The sequence below is a fragment of the Dipodomys merriami genome, unplaced genomic scaffold, assembly GCF_024711535.1.
Source record: "Dipodomys merriami isolate MVZ:Mamm:240054 unplaced genomic scaffold, mDipMer1.0.p SCAF_7, whole genome shotgun sequence".
In the NCBI taxonomy this organism is placed as follows: Eukaryota; Metazoa; Chordata; class Mammalia; order Rodentia; family Heteromyidae; genus Dipodomys; species Dipodomys merriami.
This window is the reverse complement of record NW_027206290.1, coordinates 15,950,155-15,974,209: the sequence shown is the minus strand read 5'-3', so window position 1 is coordinate 15,974,209 and position 24,055 is coordinate 15,950,155. Positions and strand designations below refer to the sequence as shown.

The window sequence follows — 24,055 nt, the reverse complement described above, 5'->3', positions numbered from 1 at the left end:
TTTTTCTTTCAACCATTTAAAATGTGAAAATGTTCATAGTTCACAGGCCATACAAAAATGGGCAGCAGGCAAAATTAGACCCACAAGCTGTACTTTGCTAGTCTCTACTTTTACTGGTTTCTTAGTTGTAGTTGAAAATTATTTTTCCATACTTGGAAGGGAGCAACAATGTGGATTAAGCCCTAGAAACAGAATTTAGAAATATTTCTGCTTAGCTCGAGAAGCTTTCATGTTGTTGTGTTTGTTTTCCTGGGAACCTCATGTTTTGCTTCTGTGCTTGTGATGCTAACATCTAAATGACTGTACATTCTCAGAGCAGATGGGAGGGGTGCTATAGTTTTAGAGCAGAGCTGGGAAGAGCCCACCCAGGTTTAGGAGTTTGCCATCATTTCCAAGGTGAATAGTTCCATCTGGGAAAACTGAGTCTCAGCCACGCCTAATACCCAAAGGACTGTCAGTGTGGGTGAGAATTAGGTTGCAGATTTTAACATCATCCATAACACATTTCTTGTATATGCTGCATGTGTTTTTAATAACCCAACCCAGGATTAATTTTTGCTGTGCCATGTTGGTGCTCTTTGCTCTTCTACTTAAGAAAAAGCAAGCAAGAAAGCAAACAAACGAAATCCTATATTCTATTATCAAATCAAGCTGTGCTTTGGATACAGCATCATATTTTCCCCAGTAAGCACAAAGAAGAGAGGACTTTTTTTTTTTTTTTTTTCATTTGTAAAACCTTCTGGCGTACTTGATTTTGTTCAATTCTCACAACAATCCCATGATGTAGCTAATCACTCTTCTGACTCTTTCTTTTGGAAAGATGTGAGATGATTGGTTCAGGACTCCTGGCCAGACTTCTGAGTGCAGGCAACTCATTGTTGCCTTTAGCAGTTGTGCATGCTCCATCCACTGCCTTCTTGGTCTATTGTTTATTTTTGTGCCAGTGTTGGGGCTTAAACTCAAGGCCTCATGCTCTGCCTTAGCTTTTGCGCTTAAGACTGGCACTCTTCCACTTGAGCCAGTCCTCCACTTCTGAGTTTTTACTGATTAATTAGAGATTAAGAGCCTCTTGGACTTTTGTGCATGTGCTGGGGCAGCTGGCCTTGATCTTTTCTTGTAGAAGGTCAGAGTCTTATCAGTCCTTTTTCTGCCAGGCTTGCCTTCTGTAGCTGTGGGGGAGCAGTGAGGAGGCTGTGTCCAATCATGTCACTGCTGTTGTCACTGCTTACCTGCTCTGGTTTCTTCTCCAGCCACTTTAGCTACTGTGCCATTCTTCTGAGCACACTCTGTCCTAGTTCCCTAATAGCTTGCTTTACTTCCTTTCTCAAGAACTTTGACTCCTAAAGACATCACCTGGCCAATCAATAGCTAACAGACTGTCTTGAAGATGATGGGCAGAGGCAGGAAGCAATCCAGCATGACCCTAGTGCTTCAAGTCAGAGCCATTAGGAGAGCCAGAACACCAATGATTGAGCACAGGAAGAGAGGACAAGAGCCAGTTTTGAGGGGGCAGAATTAGAGTTTGGTTTCAAGGTATTTTAGAAGTAATGGTGAGACAGGTTTCCAGATTCACTTTTTTAAAAACCCTTCCCCATGTAAGATAGACAAATAGATTGAACTAAATATGTAGGGCTCTAGCCAGATAGAAAAAGTCAGAGTTAACAGCTGGGCACAGTGATTTACGACTGTAATCCTAGCTACTCAGGAGGTTGAGATATGAGGAGTCATGGTTTAAAGTCAGCCTGGACAGAAAAGTTTGTGAGACTATTATTTCCAGATAAGCAGCAAAAAGCCAGAAGTAGAGCTGTGGCTTAAGGGATCCAGTCTTGAATGAAAACAAACAAACCAACAGCAACAACAACAAAAAAAACCAAGCAAGAGCTTGAGGCCCTGAGTTTGGGCTTCAGTATTGGCACACAAAAAAAAGAAGAAAGGCTACAACTTAACAGTTAAATGCTCCTTTGAACCTATCTACCTCCTTTCCTTTTCGCTGTTGTAGTCTTAACCACCTGAACGTAACCCAGAAAGCCACATACACACCAACTTAGTGTTTCACGGGGAACATATCTCAATAATTAATTGAGAAAAAGCACATGATGTCTTGTGCATTTTTAAATTAGAAGGATAAAGGGGGTCAAGTCCATGCATTATCATGTGAACATCTTAATCCTCTGAAATGATTTGTTCCAATGAGAAAGTGAATTGATTTGGGCAGACAAGAATGAACAGTGCTGTATGGAAAGGTCCTGTAGCATCATCCAGTCTTTTTACTACAGGAACAAAGATACTGTGTGGTTTGCTTTTGACTGAGGGTCATGTTCATAGATGTGGAAGACCTACTAATCAGCTACTTGGTATTCTGTGACTTGCCAAGAATCAGGACCTGCATGCACCAGTACTGGGACTTGAATTCAGGACCGGGATGCTTTTCCCTTAGGTTTTTTTACTCAAGGCTAGTGCTCTATCACTTGAATCATAGCTCAACTTCCACCTTTTTGGTCATTAATTGGAGATAAAAGTTTCACAGACTTTCCTGCCCAGATTGGCTTCAAACCATGATCCTCAGATCTCAAGCCTTCTGAGTAGTTAGGATCTCAGGTGTGAGCTGCTGGTACCTGGCTCAATACCTTCAGGTCTTTTGACTGACATTTCATGTTTTCTTGAGTGGACTGTGGCATTTTATTTTTAATTTTGGACTTACAGAAGGTGTTTTCATGGACTCTTCTTTGTTTCTTTTTCCAATTCAGATGTCCAGAAGGCTTCTTGGGAGAATATTGTCAACATCGAGACCCCTGTGAGACAAATCGATGCCAAAATGGTGGGACCTGTGTGGCCCAGGCCATGTTGGGGAAAGCCACCTGCCGATGTGCCCCAGGGTTCACCGGGGAAGACTGCCAGCACTCCACCTCTCACCCCTGCTTTGTGTCTCGCCCCTGCCTGAATGGGGGTACCTGCCACATGCTCAGCCGGGAAACCTATGAGTGCACCTGCCAAGTGGGTTTTACAGGTAACAGATAGGACTCAAGCCCTTGCTTTCCTTCTCTTGGCAGATATCATTATTTTACATCCCTTGGCCTTAGTATCTGCCTCAAAGTGTTCTTTAGCTCCAGTGCACATTTAGCATTATGATCAGGAACTGGAACATTCTGGACAGCTCTCTTTAACTCCTTTGAGAGTTTTAAAAGGTATAGAAAGAGAAAGAAAAAGGGTTAAAGATATAGAAGCATTTGACTGTTTAAGGTATGTATGTCAAGATTGAAGATCAGAGTTGATTCATTAAGGGAAATATACTTCTCAAAATCTCTCTAATTATCAAGATACTGGCTTTTCTGTTTTTCTGAACTCAGATTCTCTCTTTTCTTCCACATTTCCTTGTCTGTACTCTTGAGTTGTTGTGTTCCTGGAACTCTGTTTTCAGCCATATTCCAGCTCTCTTGGGGCATATCACTACCTTTAGTTGCTTCAGCTGTGACCGTCCTCATACCTGCAGATGATTCTCAGAGTCAGTTCTTTGTCTCTACCCCTACCTGGCCATTGAGGCTCATTTCTAATTTTTTTTTATGCTAGTCCTGGGGCTTGAACTCAGGGCCTGAGCACTGTCTCTGAGCCTCTCTGTGCTCAAGGCTAGTACTCTACCACCTGAACCACAGCACCACTTCCGACTTTTTCTGTGTATGTGATACTGAGGATTGCACCCAGGGCTTCATGCATGCAAGGCCAGCACTCTACCACTGAGCCACCTTCCCAGTCCCTTGAGGCTCATTTCTAACTACCTAGTGTATGTCTCCTTAAAACAATTCTACAAGTTTCAGAAGTTCAACATGTTGATATAAAAAAGTGACACCAGTGTCAACTCCACCATAATCCAGACGTAGAAAACTCTCTTTTCCTGTCTGCAACCCCTTTAAAAATCAGTCACTTAGCAAGATACTGGTGGCTCATGCCTATAATCTTAGCTACTCAGGAGGCTAAGTTTGAAGTTTGAGGTCAGCCCAGGCAGAATAGTCCATGAGTTTCTTATCTCCAATTAACCACCAAAAAGCCAGAAGGGAAAAAACTCAGGGACAACATCCAGCCCTGAGTGGTTCAAGCCCTAGTATTAGTACAAAGGAATGAAAAGTCATTCATTGTCTGAATTATTCTCCATTCATCTGCCTCTCTCCATTTCTTCTGTGACTTTGTAGTTGAGGGTCATGGTATCTCTCACCTGGATTCTTAAAGTAGCTTTTTAGCAGCTACCTTTGTTCTCTCCAGCTCTTCCCCTGTTATCTTGTTTCTGTCTTCAGTTAAAAATGCAAATGGTCTCACAAGTTTACTTCTTGTAATGTCTTCTGACTTTTTGCCATCTACAGAATAAGCTGCAAACTCTTCTGCTTGGCCTCCATGGTCTATCACAGTCTAAGCCTTGTATGTTTTCATAGCCTTACATAACCACAAGAATCTAGGCTGGATCACAAGAAAAATCTCATTTCCTGAAAATGGCATACTTCCTATTGCTGCCTTGAAGCTTCAAAACCCTTAGTGTGGAATGGGCATTTTTGCAAATGGTGATTGGTTGGTGTTCTGAAAGTTTTGTCTTAATGATCTTTTTGTGTTTCCCATAGGCAGTTGGTCACCATATTATTATTTATTTTTCATTATACTTATTTTATTTTTATTATTTTATTATATAAAGAATAAAGAATGAAAGTACAAAGTGGGGTTTGAACTCAAGCCCTCTGCCACTCAGCCTTACCTCCACCCTTGCTTTTTATTGGAGATTTTGGGGATGGAACCTAGTGAACTTTTCTTCCTGGGCTGGCCTCAAATCATAGTCCTCCAGATCTCAGTCTTCTGATTAGCTAGGATTACAAGTGTGAGCCACTTGTACCCAGCTAAGTTTTATTATTTTTGTGTCACATTCTATTGTAATGAATTTGTACATATCTCTCACTTGAATAGATTTTGAGTCCTATCACTTTGGGGATCATCCAGGGCCAGTTTTAAGTTTTTCTATCACCTTCCTTCCTTCCTTCCTTCCTTCCTTCCTTCCTCCCTCCCTCCCTCCCTCCCTCCCTCCCTCCCTCCCTCCTTCCTTTCTTTCTTTCTTTCTTTCTTTCTTTCTTTCTTTCTTTCTTTCTTTCTTTCTTTCTTTCTTTCTTTCTTTCTTTCTTTCCCTCCCTCCCTCCCTCCCTCCCTCCTTCCCTCCCTGTCTCTCTATCTCTTTGTCTCTCTCTGTTTTTCTCTCTCTCTCTGTTTCTTTCTTGCCAGTCCCAGGCCTTGAACTTTGGGCCTAGGTGCTATCCCTAAGTTCCTTTTACTCAAAGCTAGTGCTTTATCACTTGTACCATGCTTCCAGCTTTTTCTGAGTAGTTTGTTGGAGGATAAGAGTCTCATGGACTTTCCTGCTTGTGCTGGCTTCGGACCATGATTTTCAGAGCTCAGCCTCCTGAGTAGCTAGGACTATAAGGCGTGAGCCACCAGTGCCTGGCTATCACTTTCTTTTCTTTTTTTTTTTTTGGGTCCGGTCATGGGGCCTGAACTCTGGGCCCAGGCGCTGTCCCTCAGCTCTTCAGCTCAAGGCTAGCACTCTACCACTTGAGCCACAGCGACACTTCCGGGTTTTTTTCTTTTTGCTTATGTGGTGCTGAGGAATCGAACCCAGGGCCTCATGCATGCAAGGCAAGCGCTGTACCACTGAGCCACCTTCCCAGCCCCTTACTTTTCTATTGGTAAGTACCTCCCAGAGGAATGAAGGGAAAAACAGGAACAAAAATGTCCTTTGTCTGTTTCCTCTCCACTCAGCACCCTGCTATAGATACTGTGCTCAAATTAGTACTAAACTTTTCCCCTGTGGATCTAACATTCCTCAGTAAGCAAAGAGCATTTTTCTGTGTATATATGCCATACCTTTTCCCATTTAGCAAAGCTGTCTTGTCTCTTGTTTGTCTTTCTGTGGGGGTCCAAGATATACTGGTTGGGTATATTAACAAATTCAGGAAGTTTTCATGTCTAGCGTAGTTTAAAAAAAAATACAAGATTTAGGTTAGAGGATGGGCATGGTGGCACACACCTGTAATCCTGGCCCTTGGGCAGTGGGGCAGGAGGCCAACCTGGGCTCCACAGTGGTAATCCTGTCTATCAAAAGACAGACTAATGCAAAAACAAAAACAAATGAATACCAAGCTGACTAGAAGCATGGACATACTTCTTGTCTCTATCTTCCTCTCTTTACCCTCAAACAATCTGCTCTGCTTTCCGTGGGTTCACACATTGGGCTGCTCCATACTGTTCCAGACCCTGTCCACATGGCAGCTTCTGCTGCTTTTGTTATGCAGAGAGCACCATCTGCACACATCAAATGGTATCTTCTAGCAATAGCCACGACTAGCAAAGGTTTCCACACAACGCATGTGTGTGTATGTTGAGTTTTAAGAAGTAGAGGTAGTACAGACTTGTTTCTATCATCTGAGAGGTCTACTTAGTAACCACATATTACAGAAAATATCAGTATATTTTGTTCATCCAACAGACATGGCTTGAGGCCTCTCATGGGGAGTCAGACTCCACTGATATGGCAGCTGGTATTATAGAAGGAAACAGCCCACGTGAGTGGGTGCTGGGGATATTAGGACATATTTATAAAGTTGGGTGTTGTGGCTCACTTCTGTAATTCTAGCTACTCAGGAGACTAAGATCTGAGGATAAGGGTTAGAAGCAACCCAGGCAGGAAAGTGTAAAAGACTCTTTTCTTAGTTAGCAAAAAGCCAGAAGTGGTGCTGTGGCTCACATGGTAGTGGGCCAACATTGAGGGAAAAGGTAAGGGAAAGAGCAAGGCCACAGGTCAAACCTCAGAACTGGCACCAACAAAAGAAAAGAAAAGAAAAAGACGTTCTGGAGGTTGTGACTGCTGAGCAGAGCTGTCAGGATAAAGGAGAGTCCATTAGTTAAACCACATGAGCAGCTTGTGCAACAGCAGAGTGGTGTGAGAGACCAGGTGGTCTGAGCCATAGCAGCTGATAGAGTACTGCTGGGCTGGGCTTCATATAACCAACCTACAGTCCCCTCATGGGCTCCATCCACTGACTCAGCCTCATCTATGACCTTAGAAAGGTTCTGGAAAGTGTCTTGAGGAGCTTCTGATTTGTGCTTCTGTGCAATCAAAGAGCATAGGGAATCTCTGAGTGAGAGTTCCTGCTGTCCCCTTTGAGAATGGATTGCTCATGGTTCTGAGATGGATTCTGAGTTCCATTATCTTTCCTTTAGGGAAGCTGTGCCAGTGGACTGATGCCTGCCTGTCTCACCCATGTGCAAACGGAAGTACCTGTACTACTGTGGCCAATCAGTTCTCCTGCAAGTGCCCCGCAGGCTTCACAGGGCAGAAGTGTGACGCTGATGTCAATGAGTGTGACATCCCAGGACAGTGCCGGCATGGTGGCACCTGCCTCAACCTGCCTGGCTCTTACCAGTGCCAGTGTCCCCAGGGCTTCACCGGCCAGCACTGCGACAGCCCCTATGTGCCCTGTGCACCCTCCCCCTGTGCCAATGGAGGCACCTGCCGGCAGACTGGTGACTTTACTTTTGAATGCAACTGTCTTCCAGGTAAGAAGCTCCCAGTGTCCTGGGATTGGGGACCAAGCAGTCACAGAAAGAAGGTGGCCAGTGGCCCGGTAACTCCTTCAGGAAGTGCCCTAAAGCAGGGAAAAGGGGAAGTGAGAATTTCCTGTGGGGTGGGCTGCTGGTGAGGGAGGGGTTTTATGGGCCTGCTGTGGTCCATAAACCGGCCAGGGGGTAATTTATAACATGTCAGAGTTGATAATGATGAGTGCCTAGGAAATTGTTTATTGTCTCTTTTGGAGAAACAGCTCTGGGAAAGAGCAAGACAGATCTAGAATGGAGAAGGACATGATGAGAAATAGACATTGGAAAATATGTGTGCATGTCTGTGATTAATAAAGTACATTAGGATGGAGTGACACTCAGAGTGGGTGGGTGACCAGCTTTCCCATATGCTTTGCCCTCCTGAGGGAGTAACTTCTTATTTTTCTAGCAACATAGATGTGTGTACCCCTCCTCCCCCCACCCTTCTTGATTTTTCCCTGGGCTCCTGGTCCAGAATCCTCTCCCATATGTATATCCCCTCTCTGACCCTTCCTTACCTTGAAGCTGGAGAATTTTGAAACTTGTAAAGGGGGTTCTCATTTAATCAGTGCATATTTTTTTCTCATTTTTTTCTTTTTGTGTATATTTTTATTTATTTTCTTTAAGTCGTTGTACAGAGGGTTTCAGCTCAACAAATCCATTTCAATGGGCACTTTTTTGTGTGCCGATACTGGGGCTTGGACTCAGCCTGAGTGTCATTTCTGAGCTCTTTTGTTCAAGGCACATGCTTTACCACTTGAGCCACAGCTTCACTTCTGGCTTTTTGTGGTTAATTGAGATAAAGAGTCTCTCAGACTTTTCCTGCCTGGGTTGGCCTCCAATCTCAATCCTCAGATCTCAGCCTCTTGAGTTGCTAGGATTACAGGTGTGAACTACCAGCACCTACCTGGCTTCCTGGGACACTTTTTGATGAGTTCTGATAGACCAGGTATTAGAGACCAAAAATAATACAACTTTTCATACTCGTGGATGGTTCGGTCCTTTAGTCTGCACACATACAACCGAACCTAGAAGCAAACAGAGGGACAGTGTCTGGAACTCAGCTCACCGCCTGGTGTTCTTCAGAGATGGAAAGGAGCCAGTCTGTCCAGTTTACTTCACTCTTTATATAAAAGTGATGAGGAGGCTGAAAACCAAGAATTTTGATTGGGAACAGAGTACCAGCAGCTGGAGCAGATGAATTACTAAGCAACAAAGATCCTGTTTTTATACAAATATGCTAGTACAAAAACAAAAGAAGGAAAACTGGGGGTGGAGGGTGTAATGTGCTAACTAAGCAAAATTGCCTCAAAAAAAAGTTGTAGTTAGTCTTTCAGAGTGTGAATCTTAGGTTCTGGGGTTGTGGATATGTTTCACATGTAATGATTTGTGTGTATTATCTTTTGGGTACTCCAGGTCATAGGTTGGTGATCCCTATAAAACTAAATGGTAATTTATTTGTTTTGTTTTGTTTTTTTTTTTGGGTCCGGTCGTGGGACCTGAACTCTGGGCCTGGGTGCTGCCCCTCAGCTCTTCAGCTCAAGGCTTGCGCTCTACCACTTGAGCCATAGCGCCACTTCCGGGTTTTTTCTTTTTGCTTATGTGGTGCTGAGGAATCAAACCCAGGGCCTCATGCATGCAAAGCAAGCACTCTACCACTGAGCCACCTTCCCAGCCCCAATTTATTTGTTATATTTGGTAAAAATTTATTAACTGTCAGCTAGATTCTAGGTACTGTGTTACATTCCCAGGATTCAGCAATAGTAAGTCTCTATCCATAATCTAAATGAGCACTTTAGATGGTTTCACTAAGTCACTAAACATGCTGTTTAGTTATATTGCTTTTACTTTCTCTTTCAATAAACATATATGATACTGTCTGGATGCCAAATAAATATTTATTAACATAACATTACTATCTTCCACATTATCTAATAGGAGGAATAATTGAAAGATAGCTTTTTTGCTCCTATATGTGTATGTACTTTAAGGACAAAAATAGAAATATAAACAATTTAAATTTTGTAAATATTTTAATATTACAAACATTCTTAATAGTTTAGTGCTGTAATGGTTCAAGTGGCTAGTAATTACAGTTAGTGTGATTTATTGTTGAAGGCTATATGCCATTTCAGTTTTCAGAAAATTCCTTTCAATAGTCGCCTAGAGCACGAGGTTGATTTGGCAGCTAGGTATTGACGGGAAGTTAGAGAAGTCAATAAAGGAAGTCTTTAGCTGGGAGAGAGTGATTATTCACTCCCATTGTCTGCATAGTTATCCTTTAGCAGTGATAAGAACCTCAGGGAATTCTGAGTGTCCAGGAAAAGATCTGTCAGAGGGGAATGTGCCTCCTCCTTCAGAGAGGAAATAACCAGGAACTTCATGGCAAGAGGCAAGGAATAACCAGAGTGGTGGGGTGGTAGAGTAAGGTGGATTGGGCACTTAGGCTTGGTTTATCATGTAAAGCAAGGTGTTTATTCAGTTTCTCTCTCTCTCTCTCTCTCTCTCTCTCTCTCTCTCTGTGTGTGTGTGTGTGTGTGTGTGTGTGTGTGTGTGTGTGTGTCTGCATGTGTCTGTATGTAAGATTAAGATAGGAGGGTACAAACAGATGATTTGATAAAGAAAAACTAACATTTGATATCTTTTATGATTCAAATTGGGTATTATCACAACCACACCAAAACCTTGAGGATAGATAGATATTATTTTTTGAGTTTTCTCTGGTAATTGAGGTTCAGTGATGCCAAGTGTTTTACCCATAATTGTAGAGCTGAAACGCATATAAGCCAGGGCTTGAAAATCCAAGCAAACAGGTTATTTCCAAAGCTCAGGCTTTTTGCACTTTACTGCATTACAGTGTACTGTGTTGTGTTGCTCATCCACTTCCACAGGCTCTGCAAAGATGTGAGACTTTTTCTTCTCTTTCTCTTTTCCTGTCTTCCTGTCTCCGTCTTTCTTTTCTTCTTCCTTCTCTTCCTCCTCCGCCTTCTTCTCTGTTTTCCTCCCTCCCTCCCTCCCTCCCTCCCTCCCTCCCTCCCTCCCTCCATGCTTCCCTCACTTCCTTCTCTTTTTGTGTTAATACTGAGGTTTGAGCTCAGGGCCTCCACCGCCTTTAGGATTTTTGCTTGAGGCTGGTGCTCTACCACTTGAGCTGGAAGTGAAACTATGGATTTGTGTGCTCCAACTAACTTTGAAATGTGATCCTCAGATTTCAGCCTCTTGAGTAACTAGGATTATATTTTCTTTCTTTTTTTTTTTTTTTTTGCCCATCATGGGGCCTGAACTCTGGGTCTGGGCGCTGTCCCTCAGCTCTTCAGCTCAAGGCTAGTGCTCTACCACTGGAGCCACAGTGCCACTTCTGGCTTTTTCTGCTTCTGTGGTGCTGAGGAATCGAACCCATGGCCTCATGTATGCAAGGCAAGCACTCTACCGCTGAGCCACCTTCCCAGCCTGTAACTAGGATTATAGATATGAGCACTCCGCTCAAAACTTTTTCTTAAATGTTTGAGCTATTTGTGCTTAAAAAAATATGTTGGTATTGCAAGTAAAATTAGATGCTTTTAATTATAACCCAGTAGTTTTGCACATATAACCTATGTAACTAGCATTGTTCAGGTATTTAAACATAGTTAAGTAGATTAGCTCTTGCTGACAAGGATCCTTGATCTAAAACAGATGACTTCAGTTTGGACACATGTACAGAGAATTCCAAATGATAGGTGATATAACGCCACTACATAAATAAATGTGTATTTATACAGGTTGTAAGATTTTATTTGATTTATATTTTTATTTTTGCAGTTCTGAGGTTTGAACTCAGAGCTTTGTGCCTGATTTGTTATTTTGCTCTTATAACCCAGATGAAGTTTGGGAAGGATTCCCTTGATTTCCATGTGGGGAAATGGTGACTGGGGATGGTTTCCTTTGTAAAAGTCCTTTCCAAAATATATTACACCCATCCCCCACCTTCCGTGGTTCTGCCCTATTCAAGAGATTGAAAGCCTCTTAAAGTTACATTTACCTTCTCCGTGGGAGAATTATTTGTTCAGCTGTGTAACAATGGGGAAACCAAGTCAGCAGGGAGCAAAAGCAGCTTGTCAAGGTATTTTGCAACTCCTAAAGGCTGCTTCCTACCACATTTCAAGTATTTCTAATTGAGGCATACCCTGACCACTCTATTTAAAATTGTAATCATATCCCCAGCTCCTTTAATTACTGACCCTAGTCTGCTTTCTGTTTTCTTTTTCTGTGACACTTATCCTCTCAGCATATAATTTGTACTGTATAATTTACTTCATTATATCTATTGTTTATTGTCTGCCTTTTCCAAGTTCTGCCACCTCTTTCCCTCTCCAGAATGAAAGCTATAAGATCTTTTGTCTTTGTTCACTGTCCCCAGCACTTAAACACAGTGCCTTTATGTACCTGTATAACTGGCTGGACTGTTGGAGCATGCTATCATGTCTTCGTATGGAGAATGCAGCCTTGATCTTCTCATTGTCTTCCTGAAATCATGCATCTCACACCTGTTCATGTAAACTGAAGAAGGATTGTAGAATAATTTTCAACTGTGAGAATCAGTGTATAGCTCAGATGCTAGTGATCCTATTTAACTGATTAGTTATGGTATGATTCTTTTCCGGCAAAGAGTACTGCAGTTAGTATGGATTGACTTTATTCTTGTAGGACTCATAGGGAAAGAATTAAAACTGCAAAAATGACTCACCCTGCATGACTAGAAAGAAATATTTCTCCACAGAGGGAGGAAAAGAGATATTTGTCAAGAGAGAACTAATAGAATGGAATCAAGAAACCATATTCCATTTTCCCCTTTGATCAGTAGCTGCTAATAACCCAAACATTTCCTGAGCTTCTATCCTGTAAAGTCCTCAGCTGAAGCTTCAGCAAGAGCACCCCGCTGGATATATGTGCAAAACATTGTGAAAGCAAGTCATTGACTCCTGTATTTTGAGACCCAGGCCAACCAATGGGGAGAGAATGAACTAGGCTAGTTTTGTGTTTGTGGATATTTTAATAAGTAGCACAAGTAACCAGAAAACAGCATCAGTTTTGAGTCTATTGCATATTCCTTCCTTCTTCCTTCCCTTCTTCCCTCCCAAGCTTCCCTTTTTGTATCCTGGTACTAGGGGTTGAACTGAGGGCCTGGCACTATCATTTTGGCTTACTCACAGCTGACACTCTACCTCTTGAGCCATGCCTTTAGTCTGGCATTTTTCTGGTTAATTAGAGATAGTATTTCATTTACCTTGCTGGCCTGGACTGGCTTCAAATATCATTCCTCAGATCTCAGCCTCCTGCATAACTAGGTTTACAATTGTGAGCCAGCAATACACAGCTTCTGTTTCTTTTAAACTTCACAGAAAGCTGCTTGATGTGTCCTCTTCTGTCATTAATGTTTATCCTTTGTAAGGCACCTTTATACTTCACAGGCTGCTATACATGCCATCCTATACATTAAATAAAGCCTGCACATCTTTTGTAGCTTTAATGTCTGTGAGTTTTGCTGAACTGAAGACCAGTTAGAAAACAGTCCCTTTTGCAATTTCATACTAAGGAGCATGTGGCATTCTTTTGAGTATTATACTAATCAGATCATATCTTGGCAGGTTAGCTTTTGTGACAGACTTCTTTCTGGAGGTGGTGGGTGGGAGGAAGGTAGCCTCTTTGGCTTTTCTCCAGTTCAAGGTATCCCTGCTCTCACCCCTCTCTTTTGTGTCTGTACATGGAAGCTTTTCTCTGCCTGGCTGGAAAGCATACTAGTTAAGTCATCTCATTTCCCACAATCCTCTCCTCTTGCTGCTCTCCACCCTCAAACCCCCCAGGGCCTGACGTTGCTCTCCTTGTGGGATGACAAGTTCAGAAGACTTTTTTGTCCTACCCTTACTGTGACCATCATTAATCACAGAAGTGGCCTGCAGTTTTATAACAGCATAGTCTTAAAATGTTCCTTCTAAGTTTTAATTTCTCTCCTTTTGGCCTTTTAAGGACTCCAGTTGGCTTAGAGTTGTAGACTCCTTTTAGTATGGCTATGTGAGCCCTTCCATGACTCGGTCCCACCCATCCCACCCACAGGTCTGGAGGCTTGTCTGCTTCCCTTTCCTCTACAAAACTTAAAATATATTTTTAAGAAGTGACTGTACTATAGCTTACTGCCTTTCTCCTGATCTTTGGAGAGACTGTTTTGCAAGAATTTGCTAGCTCTTTCCAAAAAAAGTTCAGAATCTCTCTCTGGCTCTTTTTTTAAAAATATAAATCCTGTCTTAGCTTGGGGGGAGAAATGATTTAGCTTTTTTTTTTTTTTAAACCTCAAGAGACGGGAACTTTGACCTAAGGTCAGTTTTTCAGATCGCTGAAAGTGAACACAAGAGTCGAGAATACATTGACTAAAACTGGCTAAAGTTTCTGGTTTGGTTCATGATTGCCCATGCAATCATGGGCAGGTCAGCCAAGTAGTTCTGCTCTTCCTTCTCTGCAGCATAAATAGAGCTTAGAATCTCTAGTGGATGCTGCAATTCCATTGATACATAATATTAGCTAATATATGTTCACTAGTTTAACAGCCTTATTGAGATATAATTTACATACCATACCATTTTGTAAATTGTACAATAAAGTAACTTTTTACTTATTTTTAAAATATATATGTATGTATAACCAGCCTGGTGCTGGTGGCTCAGGCCTGTAATTCTAGCTACTCAAGAGACAGATTGAGGATTACAGCCCCAGCAGAAAAGTCTATGATATTCTGTCTTCAATTAGCCAGCAAAAAGTAGAGAATGGAAGGAGGGCTTCAAGTAGTAGGGCACTAATCCTGAGCAATAAAACCAAGGGAGAGCACAAAGCCCTGAATTCAAGCTGCAGTATAGGAACACACACACACACACACACACACACACACACACACACACACACACACACACACACACACACACACACACACACACACACACACACACACACACACACACACACACACACACACACACACACACACACACACACAAACACACGTAACCAAAAAGGAATAGATGTGTGTAATATTTATTATATGTGGTACTTCAGAATAAACCATATTCCCCTTATGAGTTGCTATCCATTCCTCCTCACTTCTCACCAGTCAGTTGTAACATTGGCTAATATGTCAGCGTCCATTTCTATTTTTGTAGTTTAGCTACAAGGACTTTGCCGCTTCCCTGACATCTATTCAATGTTTTTGGCCGCAGGCATTGGAGAGATAGGGAGAAGATGACCATTCATGATTCTAGAACACCACTAGACCACCCAAGTTCTGGCATTGGCTCGCCAGAAGCCTTGCTCCTCCATCTAAAACCCTCACTTAAACTTTTCTGAAGAGTGTCTTTATTAAGAGCAGTTGATGAGGAACCCAGATCCCGTTCTCACCCAGCAGCTGCTATGCAGTAGAGCTGAAGCCTTGGCTTCACTTTATCATAATTAGAAGTGGGTTTAAACATTTCATCATTGTTTGGCTCACTAGCCATTGCAAGACTTTTATATGATTAGACAAATATGAATGATAAGATAAACTTTGGAGGATCCAAGTGTTAGCTGGTTGCTGGTGGCTTATGCTTATAATCCTAGCTACTCAGGAGGCTGAGATCTGAGGATAGAGGTTCAAAGCCAACTCTGGGCAGATAAATCTGAGAGACTCTTAACCTGCAAAAAGCTAAAAGTGTAGGTATGGTTCAAGTGGTAGATTGTGAGCTTTGAGGAAAAAAGCCATGTGCAAGGCCATGAGTTCAAACCCCACTACTGGCACAGCTACACCCACAAAAATCCAAGTGTGTATTTCCACAGTCAGAGGTTTATGTAGTGACTTAGCTGCTTGAATGGACTGAGTACCAAATACCTGAAGAAGTGTAATTTTCCTGAATCAAGCATGCAGATTCTTTCTTCTATAAAGTGATTTCCTTTGATTGCTTTCTGGGTAATATTTTTGGCTACTTGAATTAGACGCATTCTCCTGACTACCATGCCATTCCCCATATTCTAGGATAGCAAGGCAGAGGTGGAATTCACAGTGGTTTGTGGTAAGGTTGGTCAACATCTGCTCCATCATGGCTGTATGTGCCACAAGGACTCAGCCAGAACCAGAGTCTACTGTAAGACCTAAGAATTTTTTTTTTGTAAGTCCTGAGACTTGAACTCAGGGCCTGGGCCTGGACCCTAAGCTTCTTTGTGCTCAAGGCTAACACTCTACCACTTGTGCCACAGTACCATTTCCCAGAGTCTTATGGACTTTCCTGCCCAAGCTGCCGTTGAATCATGATCTTCAGATCTCAGCCTCCTGAGGAGTACAGCCATGAGCCACTGGCTCATGTTTGCGTGAGCAAACTTTTTTTTTTTTTTGGTGTGTATGTATATGCCAGTAGTGGGGATTGAACTCAGGGCCTGGGTGCATTGACCCTTAGATTCTTTTTTGCTCAAGGCTGGCATTCTTAAGAGAGATGTCATATCTCTGTCAATATAGTCCTATTATATTGAACATTCTTTTGTCTTAAGGCTGGTAGTCCTCTGTGTAGTACCTCAGAGATTTAGTAGCAAGAGAAAATAAAGAAGCCCAATATATAAATTACAGAAGACCATCCTGTAGCCAATTAGGATAAGGTTTAGTATCCTACTGTTATCTTTCCAAAAAAGAAAACTCTAGGTGAAGGGAGCCACATTATAAATATGCCATTCATGTAGAGAGAAACATGAAGAATTTAAAGTGCTGCAAGTTTTAATTAGTGTCTATACCATCCACTTTCTGAGGCTGTTAAAATCTGTGTAGTACTTTACTCATGATACGGCTCTTGGAACAATCCAGAAAGGCTGGTTGGGCAGGTGGAATCAGTCCCGTTTTACAGATGCAGAAGCTGACTCAGAGTTTGTCACTTACTGTGTACTAAACAGTGTGGAGGTCATAACCTGGAGACCTAACACGCCTTCATACTTTTTCTCCCTTTCTCCCTTCTTTCCAGTTTTAGGGTCAGAGACATATCATCTAAGTGGAAAACAAAATAAGAGTCATAAATTTAATTAGGTAATCTTTCATCTTTTTTCTTGTAGTCTTATGTGGAGCTGGGGGAAATCTAATACCTTAGTTTTTAGAATCAGTTACTAGCTGTCTCAAAGAAACATTTGTCTTCCTAGGGATTTTATTTTGTGGAAACACTTTGGAATACTTATGAGGTAGTTACGTAAGTGTGTGGTATAGTGGATCACTTCAATTATCTAGATAGCTAGACAGTTCAGAGAAGCAGAGGGTTAGGGAGTTTCTTCTTTCTTTTCTTTCTTTCTTTCTTTCTTTTTTTTTTTTTAACATTTTTATTGTTATTATAAAGGTTATGTAAAGAGGGGTTACAGTTAAGTAAGTCAGGTAGAGAGCACATTTCTTTTTGGACAGTGTCACCTCTTCCCTTGCTCTTTCTCCCAGTTTTTCCCTCCCGTCCCCACCCACAAGTTGTATAGTTCATTTTCAACATAGTGTCTAGTGAGTACCCCTGCTGCATTTGTTCACCCTTTGTTCCTCTATTTTTGTGCCCTCCCTCCCTTACCCTGAATGGGGAGTTTCTAATAACTGAGTCCTATTGAGTACCTGTTGAACTAAAATCACGAAGCAGGTCTGTCAGACGATGGTGCCCTGTGGGAAAGAGGAGAATGCATACCTTTGTATGAGGACTCATCTTTTCCTTTTGTTCTTCTCTTACCAGGCTTTGAAGGCAGCACCTGTGAGCGAAACGTTGACGACTGCCCTAACCACCGGTGTCAGAATGGAGGGGTTTGTGTGGATGGGGTCAACACTTACAACTGCCGCTGTCCTCCGCAATGGACAGGTGTGTACAGAGCACAGGTTGTGGGTTGGTAATGGATCAGGTGGCTGATGAAGTAGGCTCTGTGGACAAGTGATTTTAGGGCTGCTTCGGGAGCAGCTTATGTACAAGCCTGGATCTCCATGCTGGGTCATCTGGCATTGTGCTAATACCCTGTGCTCACCTTTGCTCCCTAGAGAAAAGGTGTTTCCACAGGTATTGGTGTTACTTTTATGGCAGATGTGACAGAACCACCTGACTAACCCATGAGCTTATTATTTGAAACCACCGCACGTTGTCTTGACACTTACAACATAATAAGTATTTGAGAAAATGCCAGAATACAATAAGCTTTCTTAGTTGTGAGTTTATTACACATGGTTTTGAACAAGCATGGTCCGTAGTGGAAGTAGTAATAGTAGCAGCAGTAGTAGAATATTTAAAAGTTGAAATAAATTTCAAAAACAAAAAAATTTAATTCCCACACACAGTACACAGTGTAGTGATGTGGAGAAGCTCTTAATCCTGTGTATTGTCAGTTGTGTTTAAAGTAAAGGCTGGGTAGGCACTCTGGATGACATCCATTATTGCACGCAGCCTCCATTTCTGCTTCTCCTTTCTTGTTTGTCTTTTTGCAAATAAGAAAAAAAGCTAGGTTTTCTGCCTGGTATCAGAAAAGTAATCTTGCTTAATTTTATAGCTGCTTGGCTTTTTTCATATTTTATTTTTAAAATTATTTTTGAAAGGTGAGTTATTTTATGTAGACATGTCGTTTTATTTCAATACAGACTTATTTATCTACTGAAAGAAGAGACAGTTAAAAACTGATAAAGGAATGAAGCCTGAGCTTTTCTTTTTGAGATGGAGTGATAAAAGGATTCTGAGGGACAGAGATTGAGTGAATGAAAGAGGGGAGTGGGGGAAGGGAGGGAGAGGGAGGGGATGGGGGAGGGAGGGGATGAGGTTAGAAGAAGCTACCGACCCAGTGATAGGCCATCTCCTGTGAAGAAATCTTGGTGCTGGCTTACAGTCATTTCTACGGGATGTTCTTCAGGTCTCCCTTATCTTTGGCATCTAATTGTTTAGAGTACTCTATGCTATTGCGGCTATGACTAGAAAAACTAGAAAGGATTTAAAACTTGAATAACCTAACTTGTCTGGAAGAGCCTGCATTTCTGCTTCTAATGCCCAAGCTGTCCTTTCTGTAGGTACTTCACTGGGTTTCCCTAGAAACTAGACTTTCCCTAGAAACTCACAGGATGTCTCTTCAAACTTCTACACTTTCTGTCGTATTTGCTATAACTTCTGCCATTTCTGTCATAGACTTTTCAGAAGTTTTTTTTCAAAGTTTATCTGTTATAAAGTTAATCACTTGACAAATAATAACTAGAAAGATTTGAATTTTTAAAAATGTTCACAGTGTTAATGGGTAGGCTTAGATATTTGTGAGGAATCTGTCTATCCTAATCCTACTTTGCCCTGTGGGATGGTGACTGGGTGGTATTAAGACTTCTGATGCTGATGAAGATGAAATGGGGTGGTAATATAGTTGCTGATCTTCTTTCCTTCCTTCCTTCCTTCCTTCCTTCCTTCCTTCCTTCCTTCCTTCCTTCCTTCCTTCCTTCCTTCCTTCCTTCCTTCCTACCTCCCACCCTCCCTCTCTTCCATCCTTCCTCCCTTCCATCCTCCCTCCCTCCCTTCTTCCATCCTTCCTTCTTCCTTTTCATTTCTTTTTTCACTTTTGTATTCCCCTCCTCCTATTCTTTCTCCTCCTCTTCTTCCTTCTTCTTCTTTTGGTGCCAGTACTAGGTTTTTGAACTCAGGACCTTGGAGCTCTAGGTTCAGTTTACTGTTTTATGCTTCTTGTAAGTTTCAGAAATGATTGGGGATGGAACATAGGTGTTAAGTAATAATCATTAGCGCTAGAATAATGTGTTAATGATGGTGTTTTATTTTGCATAGAATTGTAAAAACTACTGGGAATGAGATTTATTGAGTATCCTTTTAAAAATGATTATGCATATTTCAAAAGGGTTAAATATTTTGCCCAAGGCAAATAATGATTGAGTTAGTGTTTGAATCTAAAGCTTTTGGGTTCCAAATCTGAGCTCAAAACTAGGCCTTTTTTTTTTCCCTGCCAGTCCTTGGGCTGGAACTCAGGGCCTGGGCACTGTCCCTGAGCTTCTTTTGCACAAGGCTAGCATTCTACCCCTTGAGCCACAGCACCACTTCTGGCTTTTTCTGTGTATGTGGTATTGAGGGATTGAACCCAGGGCTTCATGCTTGCTAGGCAAGCACTCTACCACTAAGCCACATTGCCAGCCCAAATTTAGTCTTTTTTTCTTAACAAATTTCATTTGTGAGTTTTTTTCATTTTTATCTTTTGGTTTTTAAAAACTTTGAGTTTCTTTAGTGGGTCGAAAGTTCAGTTTATTATTACGGGATTTTTTGATTTGCTTTTTAGGACTCTGGTTGGTTACTTTGAGGTTAGAAGTTCACATTACAGAATGTTTTCTATTCTGGTTCTTTCCCCCATATCTAAAAAACCTGATTACAACTTTGTTCACTATTCCCTTTGCAATTTTCAGCTGTAGAGTTGAAGTATGAACTATTTGGTTTGGCTTTTGATAGAAAAGGAGGAGTTGTACTAGGCAAGTAGGGAAGGAAATGAAGTTTGTGGCCATCTGGAAAAGAATGGGTAAGATCATATGGCTGAGAAACCTAGGCATTCAGTTTAACTAAATAGACATTGAGTGATCTACTATGTTTTAATTTTTGTGTCTGTAGTGGAGTTTGAACTCAGGACCTAGTCACTATCCCTTAGTTGTTTTTTTTGTTGTTGTTTGTGTGCTTTTTTTATGCTCAAGGATTATACTTTACCAATTGAGCCATACTTCTATTTCCAGTTTCTTAGTGGTTAATTGGAAGTAAGAGTCTCAGAGACTTTCCTGCTTGGTCTGTCTTTGATCTAGTATCCTCATATCTTAGCCTCCCAAGTAGCTAGGATTACAGGTATGAGCCCTAGTGTTTGCCTGACATTAACATGTTTATTAAGGTTTTGGGAGAAGCTGGACGCCGGTGGCTCATGCCTGTAATCCTAGTTACTCTGGAGGCTGACATCTGAAGATCAAGGTTCAAAGCCAGCCCTGGCAGGAAAGTCTATGAGACCCAAGCAGTAAAGCGCTCGCCTTGAGCTGAAGAGCTCAGGGACAGTGCCCAGGCCGAGTTCAAGCCCCATGACTGACCAAAAAGAAAAGTTTTTGGGAGAATCATGTTACTTAAATAGATTTTTAAATCCAAAAAAATTGAACGTTTTAAAATAAAAGTAATTAAAATTATTCAGCAAATAATCATGCTAAACATCTTAAATCAATACCATTCAGTTTGGTGGCTGCCAGTCACCTTTTGCTTTTCAGTATCTGAAATGCAACTAGTCTGAATTCTAATAATTCTATGACTAGTGTAAAATACCTGATTTTGAATACTTAACATGGAAAAGTATATTATTAATGATATTTATTATATTATTGTAATATTGATTTTATAAAGTTGTATTGTTATAGATACATTGAGCTTAAATAAATTACAATGTTCAATTAATTTAATATACTTTTACTTTAAGTGGCCCCTGGAAAATTTAGAATACTATCTTTCTCGCACATTTTTCTTGCACAACCCTGATGTAGAGGTGTTCAATGCAAGTCACTACTGCTGCCGCCATGGTAACGTGGAGCAGAAGTCTTAGTGAGCAGCTGTGTGTAGAGGAGCCCTCGAGTTGGCCTTGTTCTGGTGTGGTTTCCCTATATATAAGCAGGATTCTATTGTGATCCAATTTAGAGCCTTTTTATCTGTTGCAACTACCTAAATCATGTGAGTTTGTGCTTTTTTTTTTGGTCGGCCGTGGGGCTTGAACTCTGGGCCTAGGCGCTGTCCCTCAGCTCTTCAGCTCAAGGCGAGCTCTCTACCACTTGAGCTACAGTGCCACTTCCGGTTTTCTGGTGGTTTATTGGAGATAGGAGTCTCACGGTCGGTCTCTCCTGCCCGGGCTGGCTTTGAACCGTGATCCTCAGATCTCAGCCTCCTGAGTAGCTAGGATTACAGGCGTGAGTCACCAGCGCCCGGTGTGAGTTTGTGCTTTTAAAGGTCCCAAGTCTCCTGGACTAGCCTAAGCTCAGGTGGAAAAAAAACAAGTTGATGGTGGTCCATGTAGGCAGATGGTTTGTTTCTTGGGTCTGGGAATGCTTAAAGGAGGGAAGTCTGAATGACTGCATGTTCTTTTATGAAGTGAAAGTACACCTACGGGTTGTTGTCTTTATTATAATGGGTCTGGCCTCATGCCATATCAGAGTAGTTCTGTTCTGGTAGATGCCCATTTAAGGAGAACAAAAATTTTATAAAGGTCCCAAATGTATTAGAGCAATATGGATTAATGTTTTGTCTACATTGATTGTTATTTGAATTTTATTTGTTAAAGGTTCATTTCCTTCAGAATTAAGGTTGACTCTAAGCTCAACTCACAAATTCCTCTCCATGGCTGCCTTTGGTTTTGGGTTCACTCCTGGGGCAGATGTGATTTATTTTCCTGGGCTTGTTATTAATCTAGAAATGTAATTGCAGCTTGGGCTCAGGACAGTGCTCTGGGACATTAAACAGAAGTGAACAATACAAGTTAGGTAGATATGACTGAAATTAAACTGAGCAAATTTTCTCTCAGCTCTCCTGTATAGTACGGTACATCTGAGGAATTGGTTGTGATTCGTGTTGCTGTCAGTTGCTTCAGGTTGAGTTAGTGGATTCCTGTGCTGGAGGTAGTGCATGAACTGCTTGGGTCTGGGAATGAGTCCGACTAGTGGGGTGTTTGTGTCACGTAAGGCATCTCTGTTTCAGTCCAGCCTCTGGTTACTGACAAGTGTTTTTCTCACAGCCACTCCCTCTCTATATATAATAATCTTTGTCTGTTATGTGTATATATGCGCACATGCATGTACATACAAGGGTACATGTCTTAAGCTTTAAGACTACAGGATTGGAGCTGGGCACTATAATCCTAGCAACTCAGGAGTCTGAGATCTGAGGATTGAGGTTCAAAGCCAGCCTGGGCAGGAAAGTCTGTGAGACTCTTATCTCCAGTTAACCAGCAAAAAGCCAGAAGTAGAACTGTGGCTCAAATGGTAGACTACCAGCCATCCTTGAGTGTAAAAGCTAAGGGACTTCTGCCCCTCCAAGTCCAGTTTCAGTTTCATATCATTTGGTCAGATTACTAGAGTGCTAACCTGATACCCGCTCATCCCAGAGGTCCAGTACTGATTAGTGATTATGATGGTGAAAGTGGAAAATACGTAGTATAGCCCAGAAAAATGCAGGAAATGAGTCTCAAGGATCTTTCCTGCCCTTGTGATCCATTTTGGCTGTGTCTATTTTGGCTGTCCTATAGGAAGATCACATTTAATTAACTTTGTGATTTTTAAGCCCTCAACAACAGATATTTATGAAACCTGTTATATTCTGCTAGGTCTTGTAACAGGCACAGAAAAAATAATAAAAATTCCCAGCAGGGCCGGGCACCAGTGGCTCACACCTGTAATCCTAGCTACTCAGGAGGCTGAGATCTGATTGCGGTTCAAAGCTAACCTGGGCCGGAAAGTCCATGAAACTTATCTCCAATAAACCACCAGAAAACTGGAAGTGGTGCTGTGGCTCAAGTGGTAGAGCGCTCGCCTTGAGCTGAAGAGCTGAAGGGATAGTGCTCAGGCCCAGAGTTCAAGCCCCACAACCGACCAAAAAAAAAAAAAATTCCCAGCAGGGTACCTACAGGCTCACTCTTATAATGCTAGCTACTCAGGAGGCTAAGATTTGAGGAGCGTGATTCAAAGCAAGCAGGGGAGAAAAATCCCATGAGACTCTTATCTCTAATAAACTACTCAGAAAAAGCTGAACATGTGGCTCAAGTGGTAGAGCAAAAGAAGCACAAGGACAGCACGCAGGCCCTGAGTTCAAGCCCCAGGACCAGCACAAAAAATAAAGTATTCCCATCTTTCAAGAGTAATGAGTTGGCAAGGAAGAACTAAGAAACTGTAAATAACTGCAACATGAAGTAGCAACTGTAAAGGAGATTTTGAAAAGTGTCGGTAGGACTTAAGAACCAACTAAATACTTAGTGTGGTGTAAGAAGGGAAATTGAGAAGGGGTAACTTCTCTCTTAATTCTAAGTAATGGGACAGTGACACAATTAGAGAAATAGTATAGCGATGACAATACACAATAAGCTTGAGTTTTATAAAAACAGCAGCAAAATATTCAGTCTCAGATATTGAGTCTTTTTTTTTTTTCTGATTCCCACGGGAATGTGTCAAGTTTATGAGGGAAAGTATATTGAATGAGGCTTTGGCTCTCAGTTGTGAGAAATTTTTACCATCAGAAAATGTAGGAGGAAATAGATCCAAAGAAGGAAGGTGAGAAAAAGGGAAATAAGAGAAATTGGACTCCGCTCTGCCATTATTCATTCCATCACCGAGTCACAGGGATGAAATATTATCAGGTTGTTCTTGACTCTGCAGTCTCTGTTGTAGCATCTATACTGCTTTACTGCTTTTGGTGATTTA

At 41.6% G+C, this 24,055-nt stretch overlaps 1 protein-coding gene across 2 annotated transcripts in view; it reads left to right on the top strand.

The window, feature by feature from the left end:
* Notch2 (notch receptor 2) overlaps positions 1-24,055 on the top strand; it is a 149,562-nt gene that overhangs the window by 66,429 nt on the left and 59,078 nt on the right. For both annotated transcript variants that reach the window (XM_070007531.1, XM_070007530.1), the window contains exons 3-5: positions 2,748-3,007; positions 7,246-7,581; positions 17,355-17,477. In XM_070007531.1, coding sequence (XP_069863632.1) covers positions 2,748-3,007; positions 7,246-7,581; positions 17,355-17,477 — 719 coding nt within the window. The remainder of the gene's footprint in view (positions 1-2,747; positions 3,008-7,245; positions 7,582-17,354; positions 17,478-24,055) is intronic.